Below are 15,760 nucleotides of genomic sequence, written 5' to 3' on the forward strand. Positions count from 1 at the left end.
ACCAATAGGCTAGCTTTATGTTTTCTTTGATTTGGTCCATTGGAGCAAGTTGTGATACAAATGGTCGGTTCGTTTTTGATACTTTCCTACGGTCAATCATACAGGGAAGAGACGGATACGACCCAGTGCCTGACTCTGTGGGTAAATGGGAGTGCCAGTTTGATGAAAAAGGTCTGGTTTATGACTACATGTATGAGGTATGATATAAAATGTTTGTTATGGTAAGTTCTAAAACTCCAAGTATTGGATCGAAAGGCAGAACCGGGTTCCCATCCTAGTGATGTTTTGATCTCTGTGGTTGGCGTTTTTGTCCCTTCTCTTTAGTTTCTCCACCTTTAACTTATGGACCATGTAGATAAACTTTCTTTAGGGCTCTTCTACAGATTATAGACTTAAATTAAATCTATTTTCTCCACTTTAAAAAATTCACAAAAAGATTCTTTTAAACTGCAGGCATCTGAATAATCATTTGATTCATGCAAATTTTACTTCACAGAGACATAAGATCTGCAGAGAGCCTTAAGTACAACTTACTCTAAATCTCAGGCTTTACAGATAAAGAGGCAAGCCTAGGAAGGCAAGTGGTTAGCAGAACCAGGACTTTGAATCTAGCTCTCTTGACTACAAGTGTAGGAATCTTTCCCAACACCATGCTAATACAGAATTTTAAAAATATGACCAGAAAGAGAGAGTTTCGTCCTCATTAGTCACAGTGGGAAGACAATAAAATTATCTCTAAAACAAAAAAATCAGGAGGCAATAACATAAGCCTATCTTTGAGTTGGGGATGAATCCCCAAATGTCCAGCTTAAATAGGTAAAAATATAGTGGCTGGTGAAGAGAAAAATGAGAGTGGGAAACTGCTGTTTTTCTTAACCTCTTTAAAAGTTCTGACTCTAAAATATGTGCATATGTGGCAGAAATGAAATCTAAAACTTAAAAAATTAAGAATATGAATTACTAAAGAAACATGCAAAACTACCACCATCCAGACACATACCATATACATGTACAATTTGCCAGGAAATCGGAATTCTTTGATGTCAGCCATTACACTGAAGCAGAGGGATAATTAATCCAAAGAAAATTTTTTGTTTCTTAAATTGGGTGGTGGATTCATGGGTGCTTATTTATCTACTTTAAGATTACAAAATGTTATATACATTATTTTAGGTGAATCGTTACTACAAGATTTTATTATGATAAACTAAGGTTTTGAAAAGCAAATATGATATCAGTATGTTAGAGAGCCTTTCTGATATCAAGTACATTGTTATATTTTAAAACTTATGTTCTCTTGTAGTTGAAAAACCGAGGTCGCTGGCTCCATTGGAATGAATTAATTAAAAGCACTAATTTAGGAGAAAAACTTGTGAAGATTCAAGATATCATAGTCCCTACAATGGACACAATTAGATATACATTTCTAATGGATTTGAGTATTACCTATGCAAAGTAAGAAACTGTGTTATATGGGGCACCTGGGTGGCTCAGTGGGTTGAAGCCTCTGCCTTCTGCTCGGGTCATGATCTCAGGGTCCTGGGATCGAGCCGCGTCGGGCTCTCTGCCCAGCAGGGAGTCTGCTTCCCTCTCTCTCTGCCTGCCTCTCTGCCTACTTGTGATCTCTCTGTCAAATAAATAAATGAAATCTTTAAAAAAAAAAACTGTGTTATGGACATGCATTTTAAATATAACAGTGCCTTTCTAATAGCATCATATGATTTCTTTCTTTCTTTCTTTCTTTCTTTCTTTCTAAGAGAGGGAGAGAATGGGAGAAAGGAGCAGAGGGAGAGAGAGAATCCCAAGGAGGCAGCATAGAGCCTGATGTGGGGCTCGATCTCACAAACCTGAGATCATGACCTGAGCCAAAACCAAGAGTCAAATGTTTAACCCACTGAGCCACCCAGGCGCCCTAGATCATAGGACTTTTTGAAGTAAACTTGGAGGTCACCCATTTTCAGATAACAGACCCTGAGGAACTAATTGACATGCCAATAGTCACCTCTGTTACTAGTGGAAAACCTAGAATCCAGATTTTCTATTGCCTACACCAAAAACTAGCAGCCATACTTTGGTGTCTTATATTTATTGTATTAGTAACAGCAGACTAAAAGTCAGTTGCTTACCTATTTACCAATAAATAGGTAAGCATTCTACCTTAAATGTTTTGTATTGCTCCTGAGTATCAACTATGATCCACATTCTCCCATTTAGCATTTCTCAGGTATGTCCTAAGCCAGTTCTTCATAACTTAAGATGAAGTGGAAATCTCAGACTTAGAAGTGCACATCAAAGATGACATGAAACTGATCAAAAGCCTGGCATGTGCTGTAGACATAGTCATACCAGCTTTCCTAATAACATTCTTGTTATTAGAGAAACATATAATATGCATGAATGTCATGATTTGTTTTTTATGAAGAACCTGTTTCTTGGGGTGCCTGGGTGGCTCAGTCAGTTAAGCAGCTGCCTTTGGCTCAGGTCATGAGCCCAGGGGCCTGGGATCAAGCCCTGCATCAACCTCCCTGCTCTTCTCCCTCTCCCTCTGCTGCCCCCTCCCGGTTGTGCTCTCTCGTTCTGTCAAATAAGTAATAAATAAATATTAGAAATAAGAAGAACCTGTTTCTTAGTGAATTTTCTGACAATTTTATCGTGTTTAATAAAACACACACACACACACACACACACATTAAAAAAAAAAAACACCAGGACACCTGGGTGGCTCAGTTGGTTGAGCAGCTGCCTTCGGCTTGGGTCATGATCCCAGTGTCCTGGGATCGAGTCCCACATCGGGCTCCTTGCTCCGCGGGGAGCCTGCCTCTCCCTCTGACTCTGCCTGCCACTCTGCCTGTGCTTGCTCTCTCTCTCGCTCTCTCTCTCTGACAAATCAATAAATAAAATCTTAAAAAAAAAAAAAACCACTTTAAATCCAGTGTAGTTACCATACAGTGTTATATTAGTTTCCCCGTGTGCAGTATAGCTATTCAGCAGTTCTGTACATTACTCAGTGCTTATTTGTTACATTTTTTCATTTCGAGGCTAATATTGAAAAGAAAAAGGCAAGGAATGGACTTGCATATTCTGAGAATTTGCAATGGTTCTGTGCCATGAACCATTTGCCAGAATAATGCTTTTTAAAAATTAAAAAAAAATTTTTTAGAATAATGCTTTTAAATGAATACATACAAATAGTTACAAAAGAAAGGACTTATTGAAATACATTAAAATATTAAACACATTTTTCTTCCATTTTTTTTTATTGTGTTATGTTAGTTACCATATGGTACATCATTGGTTTTTTGATGTAGTGTCCATGATTCATTGTTTGTGTGTTAACACCCAGTGGTCCATGCAATCTGTGCCCTCCTTGGTACCCACCACGAGGCTCGCCATCCTCCCACCCCATAGTCTCTCATGGCTCATCTCCCCCCTCTGGTTTCCCCCTCCCTTCATTTTTCCCTTCCTTCTCCTAATGTCCTCCACGCTATTCCTTATGTTCTACAAATAAGTGAAACCATATGATAATTGACTTTCTCTGCTTCACTTATTTCACTCAGCATAATCTCCTCCATTTCTGTCCATGCTGATGCAAAAGTTGGGTATTCATCCTTTCTGATGGCTGAGTAATATTCCATTGTGTATATGGTCCACATTTTCTTTATCCATTCTTTCTGTTGAAGGGCACCTTAGCTCTTTCCACAGTTTGGCTGTTGTGGATATTGCTGCTATGAACATTAGGGTGCATGTGCCCCTTTTCACTGCATCTGTAGCTTTGGGATAAATATCCAGTTTCTGGGTCATAGGGTAGCTCTATTTTTAACTTTTTGAGGAATCTCCACACTATTTTCCAAAGTGGCTGTACCAACTTGCGTTTCCACCATTAATGTAAGAGGGTTCCCCTTTCTCCACATTCTCTCCAACATTTGTTGTTTCTTACCTTGTCAATTTTTGCTATATTCTAACTGGGGTAAGGTAAGGTATCTCAGTGTGGTTTTGATTTGAATTTCCCTGATGGCTAATGATGTTGAACATTTTTTCATGTGTCTGTTAACCATTTGTATGTCTTTGGAGAAGTGTCTGTTCATGTCTTCTGCCCATTTTTTGACTTGATTAACAGATTTGAGCTATGGTAGTAATACATATGCTGCTTTACTGACACCTTAATACAGTCTATGAGTGGGTCTGATGCCTATCGTAATTTCAAAGGAATAATAAGTGTAAGTGATATTTTTGAGATATCTGTAACCATTGTAATATTTAGAATAATATCTGTGATTTCTATTAATGACAAAGACACAGGTACGATTGATACAATTGCTCCATTTTAGTTAAGATAGTAAAAGTAAGTATGTAACCCTTTGTCATCCAAGTTTGCAGGTTCTCTGAACACTGTCTAAAAATTTCTTCTATTGGTCCCTGGGCCCCCAGTTCAGCATAGTATTTTATTTTAAAAATTTTTTAAATAAGTAACTTTCCATAAGGCAACTGTTAATCAGACTGAAACATGTAGGTGAACTTTCAGGGGCCACTGTAGTTCTAAAAGAACTTTAATTTTATGTTTGTACTTCGATGATAATTTTTAAAATTAGTATTACCATAATTTGGGTCACTTAGATGACCTCTGGTGCTCAGTTTTAGCTCCAGTACTTGTGTTGTCTTTGTGTATTGGGTGATGCCAAGTTATCCATTAAATGGTCAGTATTACATTTTTAATCAGTAAACAGTATTTCTAAACTGGAATTCCCCAGAGTTCTGTGATTGTAAATTCAGAGGATTTTTTTCCTTTTTAAATTAATTATGATCATTCAAGAATGAGAAGCCCTGGGGCGCCTGGGTGGCTCAGTGGGTTAAAGCCTCTGCCTTCGGCTCAGGTCATGATCCCAGGGTCCTGGGATCCAGCCCCGCATTGGGCTCTCTGCTTGGTGGGGAGCCTGCTTCCTCCTCTTTCTCTGCCTGCTTCTCTGCCTACTTGTGATCTCTGTCTGTCGAATAAATAAATAAAACCTTAAAAAAAAAAAAAAAAAAGGAATGAGAAGCCCTGCCTTGAGGCCCCACTGAATGGAGAATTCCTTAGAGTTTGCTTTTGGACAAATGATTCTAAAGGCCATTCTAAAATGCTATTTTAGATTCTAAAGTTCTATCAACATGTATAATGTAACTATTAGCTTTAGACTTCACTGTCACCTAGTTTTTGGTAACTCTGAAACAGCCTAAACTGGTCTTAATGTCATCTTTTTTGTCTCTTCCACACTGCACCCTCTTGCCTCTACCTCCAAATAAAAAGTGTGAGTACATTGCTTTTCTAAGGAGACAAACTTTAGCTTTCTTTGCTGAAAAGCAAAACATGTTATTACTTGCTTATGAGTGTTTTTGGAGTATAGAAATGTTACATCTGTCCAGATAATAGTTTGTTACTACTAAAGTCTCAGTAAAAGGAAGCAAAAGTGTGTGCCAATTGTCACTTTCACCGGTCTCACATGAAATAACAGTGGTAGATTAAAATGTGAATCTTTAGATGAAGGTGATTTCATTACTTCAGTTTTCAACAAATTTCATCCTTCTGTAGTAGAAATGGTATTCTGGCTTTTTCTCTTTTTTAATGATATGTTCATTGTTTTCATAAAGGCCACTGCTTTTCGTGGGTCCGACGGGTACAGGAAAATCAGTGTATGTGAAGGACAAACTAATGAATCACTTGGAAAAGGACCAGTATTTCCCTTTTTATGTTAATTTCTCTGCACGGACCAGTGCCAACCAGGTTCAGGTTAGTTTAAAGCCAGAAACATGGGTCCATAATTAACATTTTTGGTTTTTTTGCCTTATTTGATTAGTGTTTAAAATTTGTATATTAAATAAGCAGCTGTGTAAGTCTTCTATAAGTTTAAATGAAATTTCAGAACCTTTGTTTTTGGCATTATAACTTAAGTTTTAAGGACAGGGAGCCTGGGTGGCTCAATTGTTAGGTGTCTGCCTTCGGCTTGGGTCACGATCCTGGGGTCCTGGAATCGAGCCCCGCATCAGGCTCCCTGCTCAGCAGGAAGTCTGCTTCTCCCTCTCCCACTCCCCCTGCTTGTGTTCCCTCTCTTGCTGTCTCTCTCTCTCTCTGTCAAATAAATAAATAAATAAAATCTTTAAAGAAAAGTTTTAAGGACAAAAGTTCAAGAGAACATTTAAAAAATCTTATGTTCCCGTTTTTATTCATTAAATTCCTGAGGTATATTTTAAACATATCTATTTAAAAAAACAAAGGATAAAAGACACACCAATTAACTGACAATTTCCAAGAGCATGTAATGTTGGAACCACATTCAAGGGAACATTTTTGCATTAATACTGGATTATTGAGCTTTGTCATCTTTTTTATAAGCCCAAGAAGAAGCCACGGTTGCTTTCTTAACTGGAGAAGAGACTGGGGGGTGGGTAGAAAAAGAGTGAGAACTTTCAATTGTTCTTCTAGATTCTCCTAGACGATCCTTCAGGACATTTGCTGCTTACTGACTCTCTGTCCATGAAAGGTCTTTCAAGCCATGGACTGTTGTATGACCTTATGTGACAGGAATCATGTGGTTGTTCATGCTCTTCTTTGTGCCAACTTGAAAGTTCTACGTGAGACCTTTTCTAGTTACTATTCTAATCATCCATGCCTAAATTCATGTCCATTCTCACCTGAATTATGGGGCTCATTTCTGGTTTTTTAAGCCTGTAGAATTCCCTTAATTTCAAAATCTGACAAATTTAGATCAGGGTTTTTAGATGTTGAGTAAGTTAAAGTTAATAGAGATGTTGGGGTATCCAACAAGGAAAATATTTTGTGTTTGTATGCAATATAAATATGCATGTATATAATAATTTTTTAAGGAATTTTTTTTTTATTAGAGCATGTGCATGAGTGCAGAGAGGGGCAGAGGGAGAGGGAGAAGCAGGCTCCCTGCTGAGCAGGGAGCTCAACATAAGGTTCGATCCCCAGACCCTGGGATCCTGATATGAGCTGAAGACAGACACCCAGGCACCCCTGTATATAACAATTCTGAGTGCATAAAAGGATTTCAATAAATGCTCTTTGATATTGAATAAAAGGTTTGATATCACCCTAAAAATGAGTAAATGTAAACACACACATAATGCTTCCTGACATTATTTCCTTATATAGACTGTAAATTCTTTTTCTCCTGGTGTTTAGAATGGCTTTAAATATTCTTCTTCTTCTTCTTTATATTTTAGAATATTATTATGGCTAGACTGGATAAAAGACGCAAAGGAGTTTTTGGACCACCAATGGGAAAGAAGTGTGTAATTTTTATAGATGACATGAATATGCCTGCATTGGAGAAATATGGAGCTCAACCTCCTATTGAATTGCTACGACAATTTTTTGACTGTGGGCACTGGTAACTATTTAACTGGAGTTTTAATTAGCCATGCTGAAATCATTTTTGTTCTCTTTTTCAATTTTAGTTTCTCACATCAAAGTAATACATTTTTTCAAGGTACTGATAGAAGAAAATGGTTATTCAGATTTTCTTATATAGAAATTTTTGGAAGACTTTTCTGTACTTTTTTATGACATTCTTTCCTGTGAATGTGTGAATTAGATTACTGGGATGAATAACCCAGTATAAGAAATGAATTTATCCAATAATGGAATAAGTTCTTTCCTTTTCAACTATTATTTTCAATCCTTGAAAATAACTTACCGATTATATCTTTCAAAGTACTATTCTCCCAGAGTGGAGAACTTGTGGGTAGGCTTCAACCATAATCATAATCAGCATTCTATGTTTCTGCCATTTTAAATTCTCTGTATTTTCTGTGACTATTCGGGAGTACTGTACCCTTGAGATAGCTTGGTTTTGACATAAATTCCATAGATAACTCTTCCTCTCCCTTCATTCCCATTTTTTTTTAAAGATTTACTTATTTTAGAGAAAGAATGTATACACGTGCTGTGAGGGGAGAGAAGTAGAGGGAGAGAAACTTAAACAAGACTCCCTGCTGAGTGCAGAGTCCAGTGCAGGGCCAGATCTCATGACCCAAAATATAACATAAACCAAAATCAAGAGTGGATACTGAACTGAATGAGCCACCTAGGCACCCACCCTCCATCCCATTGTTATGACGCTATAATTAGTTACCAACATGTAAGACATTGTATCTTTTAGTTAGGATTTAATAGTTCTTCATTTCCTCCTCATATATACTTTTCTACTCCCTAGTATACATGATTTTTTTTAAATGTAAGGTAAGAGTAGACTAATTTTGAAGCTAAGTCATATTTCAGAAATAATTTTTGTTATTCCTTCATTTTGTTATTACTTTTGTTATTACTTTATTATACCTGGGACTCCTGCCTTCAGGAGATAACTACTGTTAATAGTGTATTCCCTATTCTTTCAAGGTTTTTTTTTTCTATACAAACATATTTTTATTTAAAAAAGTAGACTCCTATTACACAATGTTTTATGACTTATTTGTACCTGTCTCATTCTATTGGCTTTTTATTTTTTTATTTTGTAAGCTTCTAATATAATTTAATTGTGTGGATCCTGCCATAATTTATTTAACAAGCTCCCTCTGAAAGTTATTAAGATTATTGCCCAAAACCAGGTCATATTTTCATACTTCCTGTTAGAGGTACTGGTAAAGACTGACTATATAGATTTCTCCCATGTCTCCTGCCCCCTTTTTGTAAGAACTTCAGTGTTAAAAGTCTTAATGGCCTATCAGTAATAAGCACATTTTTGATCTTAGTGGTTCCAGCTAAATTGAGCCATTTATATATTTCTTACTTTCTTTTTAAATTTTTAATTATTTATTTGAGAGAGGCAGAGGGAGAAGGAGAAGCAGACTTCTTGCTGAGCAGGGGTCCTGACATGGGGCTCAATCCAGGAACCCTGTGATCATGACCTGAGCTGAAGGCAGATGTCCCTATATATTTCTTTCTCATTAAAATTTCTTTCAAGCTTTGTTGTGCCCCATTGGGTCTCTTTTTAACAAAAGTGTTATAGATACTATTTAGACATTTTTACGTGCTCTGGCGATCTGAGATGTAAAAATAAAATCAGGACTTCACTGTAAGTAGTATGACTGTATGATTGTTTTGAACTAGAACAATTATGAACATAAAAGAGGAGTATTACTAATAATTACTCCAGTAATAATTACTCCAGTAATTATTAGTAATAATAATTATTGGACAAGCCCAGGAGAATTGACCTAGGCAAAATGGGACATGTGGTCCACCTACCTATTATCAGCTACAAACAGGAATAATCTCTCATCCACGCTTCTGGATTTGGAGTGAGGAGAGAACAAGCAGAAAGTCAAGTTGGAAAGAAGTGTAGGAAAGAATGGGAAGGGCAAAAGGAAGGGACATTCTAGATGCCCAGAATTTGAGCAACAGACTCAGTGTCACTGGAAAGAGAAATAAGAGTGCCACTTTAAAAAATGTTCTGTCCAGGGGCACCTGAGTGGCTCAAGCAGTTAAACATCTGACTCTTGATTTCAGGTCAGGTCATGATCTCCGGGTTGTGAGACTGAGCCCCACACCTAGTGTGGAGCCTGCTTAAGATTCTCTCTCTCCTCTCCATTCCCCACCCCTCACCCCGTAAAAAAAAAAATCCCCACCAAAATCGAAAAACGTCCTGTCCCCAGACTGGTGACTGCCTGAGGCAGGGGCTGGGGGGTGGGTAAAATAGGTGAAGGGGGTCAAATGGTATAAATTTCCAATTCAAAATGAATAAGCCATAGCGATGTAGTGTACAACATGGTGGTTACAGTTAATACTATATTGCATATTCAGAAGTATCTAGGAGGGGCGCCTGGGTGGCTCAGTGGGTTAAAGCCTCTGCCTTCGGCTCAGGTCATGATCCCAGGGTCCTGGGATCGAGCCCTGCATTGGGCTCTCTGCTCGGCAGGGAGCCTGCTTCCTCCTTTCTCTCTGCCTGTTTCTCAGCCCACTTGTGATCTCTGTCTGTCAAATAAATAAATAAAATCTTAAAAAAAAACGTATCTAGGAGAGTGAATTTTGAAAGTTCTCATCAAAAGAAGAAAATTTTGTCACTATGTAAGGTGATAGATGTGAAGTGGAATTACTGTGATGATCTTTTCACACACAAATATCGAGTCATTATGTTATATACCCAAAACTAATCTTACATCAATTATACCTCATTTTAAAAAAATAAAATATATTTTTAATTTTTCTATTCTAAGCATTTTCTCAGACTCTTTCTTTTAGAGAAGCTAAAATCAGATTAAGTTTCTAGGCAGTTCTACAATTCATCCCATCCTATTGGCTTATAACTAATGGCTTTGATATTTTTATGTGCTTTCGAGGTATGACCTTAAGGACACAAGTAAGATCACCCTGGTTGACATCCAGCTGATTGCTGCCATGGGCCCTCCAGGTGGTGGAAGAAATCCAGTCACTCCCCGGTTTATTCGACATTTCAACATCTGCTCTATTAATACCTTCAGTGATGAAACTATGGTGCGAATCTTCTCATCAATTGTAACATTCTACCTGAGGACTCATGAATTTCCTCCAGAGTACTTCTCAGTTGGGAACCAGATTGTCAGTGGGACAATGGAGGTGAGCAAATACTGTGATATAAAATATTTTACTATTGCACATTTTTCCCGTTCTTTTTTGTTTTTTAATCATTTTTTCCCCTTAGCCATTTATTTTGGTCTTCAGTGTCAGAGAAGCTGTTAAGAAGGTGTGAGAACAGAAGATCATGGGTTTTGAAATCAAGAACTCTAACTGGGTTTTTGACTTGACTGCTATTACCTAGCCATGTGGCCTAGAGAAAGTAATTTGACCTTCCAGAAACTCAGTTTTTTAACCATTAAAATGAGAGATAGCACCTATTTCACAGTGTAGTTCCAAGGAAATCATGTAGAGTCAGTATCTGCCACACTGTAAGGGTTTTCCTAATTGTTAGGTTTCTCTCCTGGTGTTCATTAATTGTCTCTCTCCTTCCATTCTTCATGTTTGTCTTTAAAAAGAGAAAGGGTCTTCTGGCTGGCTTACTTGGTAGAACATGTGACTCTTGATCCTGGGGTCATAAGCTTGAGCCCCACGTTGGGTGTGGAGTCTACGAAAGAAAGGAGGGAAGAAAGAAAGAAACAAACAAACAAACTTCTGCAGCTTATGAATACATACTTTTTTTTAAAGCCATACCAGATAATTTAGGAGTAGCAGTGAAATTAGAAATAGAGGGGTGGGAACAGAACACAAGATGGCCCAATGGCTTTGCCTTATTCAGGGTGTGTTATCTGCCAGGTCTCGGAGGCCAGAGCTAGCCTCATCACTAATGGTAAAAGGAAAAACTGTATCTAAGGTAAGTGAATGATGGTGTTACTAAACTAAGCTTTTCTGGAGCCCTTGATGAAGTGGGTTCACTGTGGGATCAGTGCCACAAGAAGAACAAAAATTCCTAGACTCATCCCATTGGTTTCTAAGAGCACTGTGTCTGTCTAAAGTGTCCCCCCTTGTTCTGTTTGTGCTGTTAAAAAGAGAAAATTTGTGCTGTTAAAATAGAGAAACTATGAGCAAAGTAATAGTGCGTTCAAATTACAATACTTATTTTGATACCAGAAAAGTGCTTCTATTTATAAAATATGATTTATGCGGGTGCCTGGGTGGCTCAGTGGGTTAAGCCGCTGCCTTCGGCTCAGGTCATGATCTCAGGGTCCTAGGATCGAGTCCCACGTCGGGCTCTCTGCTCAGCAGGGGGCCTGCTTCCCTTACTCTGTCTCTGCCTGCCTCTCTGCCTATTTGTGATCTCCCTCTGTCAAATAAATAAAGTCTTTAAAAAATATATGATTTATGTATTTTGGGTATCTCCTGGAAAAAGAAGGGAGTTGGCCAGGCAGAATGGGATCAGAAAGGATTTTTTTTTCTTTGAAGTATTTGAGACCCACCATGTGGAAGCTATGGGTGGGGGAGGGGGATGAATCATAGGACACAGATAAATAAAAAATAATTTCACTTGGGTTTTGTTTTGTTTTGTTTTGTTTTGTTTTTTGCAGGGGGGCTATATTATAAAAGATTTAATTTACCTTCCTTTAAACACTAAACTTTATTTGGTAAATTCAGCATATAGTAAAATCGTATTTTATTTCTGTATGATAGCCAAGTACGATGAAGAAGCGGCAAAGAGAAAATAGGAGTGAAGGGAAGGAAGGGAATACATCAATTTGTTTTAAGTCAAGGGTAGTCAAAAGGAAATTGTTTCATCCACCCCTTCATTTGGAATGCTTCTGAATGAGTTATCTTGGTTTCACTTTCTACTAAAGTTTTTGCTGATTACTTAATCCCAGGTCATTCAACATTAAATGGAAAAACTATAATAACTGGGAGATAAAAGCATTGTCCCTTTTGGGGCTTGGATGGAATCTGGTAATTTTAAGTTCCCTCAACTTCATAATGTCTCTTATAAACCAAAATAAAAAGCTAAATGTCATGCTAGACTTGGTACTATACAATTTTCCAAACCAATATAATCTGATAAATTAATTATTGTATAGAAGATACTGTTTGTTACATGACTTTGCTTATTATAATCATTTTATTTTTGCTTTGTTGCTTTTTTCTTCTTCAGATATATAAACGATCCATGGAAAATCTTTTGCCCACTCCCACGAAGTCTCATTACACTTTCAACTTGCGGGATTTTTCCCGCGTCATCCAGGGCTGCTTACTGATTGAGAAGGAGGCTGTGCAGAGCAAGCACACCATGATCCGCCTCTTCGTGCACGAGGTTCTTCGCGTGTTTTACGACCGCCTCGTTAATGACCATGATCGATACTGGCTGTTCGATTTAATCAAAGCTGTGGTAAAGGACCATTTTAAAGAATCATTTGATGGTATCTTTTCACATTTGAGGAAGGAGAACACCCCAGTGAGTATATTTAGGGATTCTAAACAAATTAAAATGGCACAATAGCATGGGTTATTACAATCGACTTATTTTTTTAAAAAATACAGTTGTTTCATAACAATCATATTTTTTTTAACTTTCCACATCGATAGGTATTTACTTTGAGAAGATCTGTCTTCAGAGAAATTATGTAGGTAATGCAGAAGTTATTTAAAGAATAAAACCATGGGGCGCCCGGGTGGCTCAGTGGTTGAGCAACCCCACTCTTGATTTTGGCTCAGGTCATGATCTCTGGTCCTGAGATCAGCCCCAAGTTGGGCTCTGCCCTCAGCGCAGTTTGCTTGTCTCTCTCCACCCCCCACACCCTCCCACTTGCTCTCACTGTTGCTCTCTATCTCACTCTCAAATAAATAAATAAAATCTTTAAAAAAAAGAATAAAACCGTATATGATAGGGATTGAATGATATAATGAGTGAAAAGTGCTTAACACGGTGACCATCCCTTAGTAACTACTCACTCAGAATGACTTTTCCAGTCCCTGGAGGGGAAATTTATAGGACAGAAAAATTTCTGTTCTTTTTATTTTTGGTGGATACAATGTAACTTCAGGTATTAATTTCACAATATATTGTCTACTATCTTAATGTTTAAAAGAATTATTTAATTGACAATCATCCTATAACCTGGACAAAACAAAATTTTATTTAACGTTTTCTTAAATTTATAAAATATAAATTTTGTAACTTGTTGATTTCTATTCCATAGATAACTGAAGAGAACTTGAGAAATCTCATGTTTGGCGATTATATGAATCCTGACCTTGAAGGAGACGAAAGAGTTTATGTTGAAATTCCAAATATTCATCATTTTAGTGATGTTGTGGACCAATGCTTAGATGAGTATAATCAAACTCACAAAACAAGAATGAATCTTGTCATTTTTAGGTACCTACATTTGGTACTGATGGTAGAAATTGCTATTTGTACAATTTTTCTGTGAAATATTTAAAATGTGCCAAAAAGTATAAAGAAAAATGTAGTGAATAACCCTGTACTGATCACTTAGCTGAAGACATAAAATATTAGCAATTTATTTGAAGCCCCTTGTTTAGCCTCTCCGACTGCAGCGTCCCCATCATATCCTCAGTAGTAAAAAGAAGCTCGTGTGCTTCTTTGGACTTTACTACCATGTATGCTCCAAAACATATATATGCACAGTTCTATTTTTGCATGTATTCTTCAACTTTATTCTCTGTTGTTTGTGAGAGTCACCAAAAAAAAAATGAATTTTTGCTACTAACACAATGTAGTTGTTTTTCTGAGACAGACAGACTTTTAGGGGACTTCTGGTTTTTGCAATTACAAAAAAGATTTGAATACTCATGTCTCTTTGGGTACATGTGTTAGAATGTCTGTAGGCTATATTCCTAAAAGTGGAATTATTCTGTCATGGTGTGTACCAATACCATCTTCACCTTCTACTTTCCTAAGTTTGGCTGAAATGTCTTCAGAAATGATTATTTAAGAGCTCCTATTGCCCCTCACCCTTGCCGACACTTAGAATTGCCAGGTGTGATAAGTATTGCCAGTCTAAATGTGAGTGGAATGTTATCCCACTGTGACTCCAATTTTAATTCCCCTAATTACTAGTGAGTCGGGCTGTCTTTACGGAAATTTCTAATTTTGTAAAGACCTGATTTTCTGTTTTTCACCTATAAAGCCTAATATTAAAAGACTGAAAAAATGTTTTTAGTAAAAGCAGGAATGTGCTTCCAGTATAAGTACTTAAAATTTCATCTTATTTTTATAATTTATATATTACATTTCCTGAATTTATGTCTTAGTTTTCCTTTGCATCAAATGATCCAATTCTAAATTCTTTTGAAAAACCACACTTTTTGGTGATTACCCCTTTAAAATTGGGATAACATACAGGAGAACAAAGTCCGTCCTTCCAAGAATATAAAATAATAATTGCATGTAAATATACACTTGCATTCCTGTTTTCAAGTATAATAATATTGGTATTTCGTAGGTATGTATTGGAACATTTATCACGAATATGTCGAATTCTAAAGCAGTCTGGTGGAAATGCTCTGCTTGTTGGACTTGGAGGCAGTGGTCGTCAATCTTTAACTCGTCTGGCTACATCTATGGCAAAAATGCAGATTTTCCAACCAGAAGTTTCTAAAAGCTATGGAATGAATGAGTGGAGAGAGGATCTGAAGGTAAAATTAGGATGAACCCTAGTGTCTAAAATAATATCAGTGCCATGAAGAGAGCCAAGCCATACAGCTGCATGCTGAATGCATTGGGGATGAGGACAGTGTTACCCATGAGCAGTTACTGTGCATGCTGACCCCCAAGTGCTTTTCATACGTTATCTTGTGGGGAAGGTATGCACAGCAGAGCAGGATTTATAACTTGTCTTATCCGCTGCTGCTGCCGATTCTATCTTTATTTCAGTTCAAGGAGGTCTTGTTTCAGACAAATGTATGTTTTCCAGGAGACTTTCATATGAGCCCTGGCAATGATGATGATGTTCATGTTGTCCAATCTTAATAGCTTTCTTGGGACCAAGTTGCTTTCCCAGTAACCAATAAAATACTGGAGTGCATGCCTGGGGCTTCGTCCTCACATGCCTAGGGTTCTGCAGGACCCAGAAAGGAGATGATCCGAAATGAAAAATAGAGAGCTATTGCTGGGTTTTTTCACTTGTACTCACCTCACATACTAAATTTCTACATCCTAAAAGTTAGCATGAAGAACGGTTTGCTTGCAGGTGGAAATGGTAGAATCCAGGCTGATATCTAAAAGGTTTACATAGACATAGTAGAAAAATCGCAGTGTTTCTTTTTCTCCTCTCACTTTAGAGG

At 37.4% G+C, this 15,760-nt stretch overlaps 1 protein-coding gene across 4 annotated transcripts in view; it reads left to right on the forward strand.

The window, feature by feature from the left end:
• Positions 1 to 15,760, forward strand: part of DNAH12 (dynein axonemal heavy chain 12) — a 220,384-nt gene that overhangs the window by 109,764 nt on the left and 94,860 nt on the right. For all 4 annotated transcript variants that reach the window (XM_013053186.2, XM_013053167.2, XM_013053173.2 and 1 more), the window contains 8 exons: positions 9 to 197; positions 1,304 to 1,455; positions 5,626 to 5,764; positions 7,222 to 7,388; positions 10,336 to 10,591; positions 12,606 to 12,905; positions 13,651 to 13,829; positions 14,920 to 15,112. In XM_013053186.2, coding sequence (XP_012908640.1) covers positions 9 to 197; positions 1,304 to 1,455; positions 5,626 to 5,764; positions 7,222 to 7,388; positions 10,336 to 10,591; positions 12,606 to 12,905; positions 13,651 to 13,829; positions 14,920 to 15,112 — 1,575 coding nt within the window. The remainder of the gene's footprint in view (positions 1 to 8; positions 198 to 1,303; positions 1,456 to 5,625; positions 5,765 to 7,221; positions 7,389 to 10,335; positions 10,592 to 12,605; positions 12,906 to 13,650; positions 13,830 to 14,919; positions 15,113 to 15,760) is intronic.

Source organism: Mustela putorius, unplaced genomic scaffold (assembly GCF_011764305.1).
Source record: "Mustela putorius furo isolate JIRA1106 unplaced genomic scaffold, ASM1176430v1.1 tig00000095_pilon_pilon_pilon, whole genome shotgun sequence".
Lineage (NCBI taxonomy): Eukaryota > Metazoa > Chordata > Mammalia > Carnivora > Mustelidae > Mustela > Mustela putorius.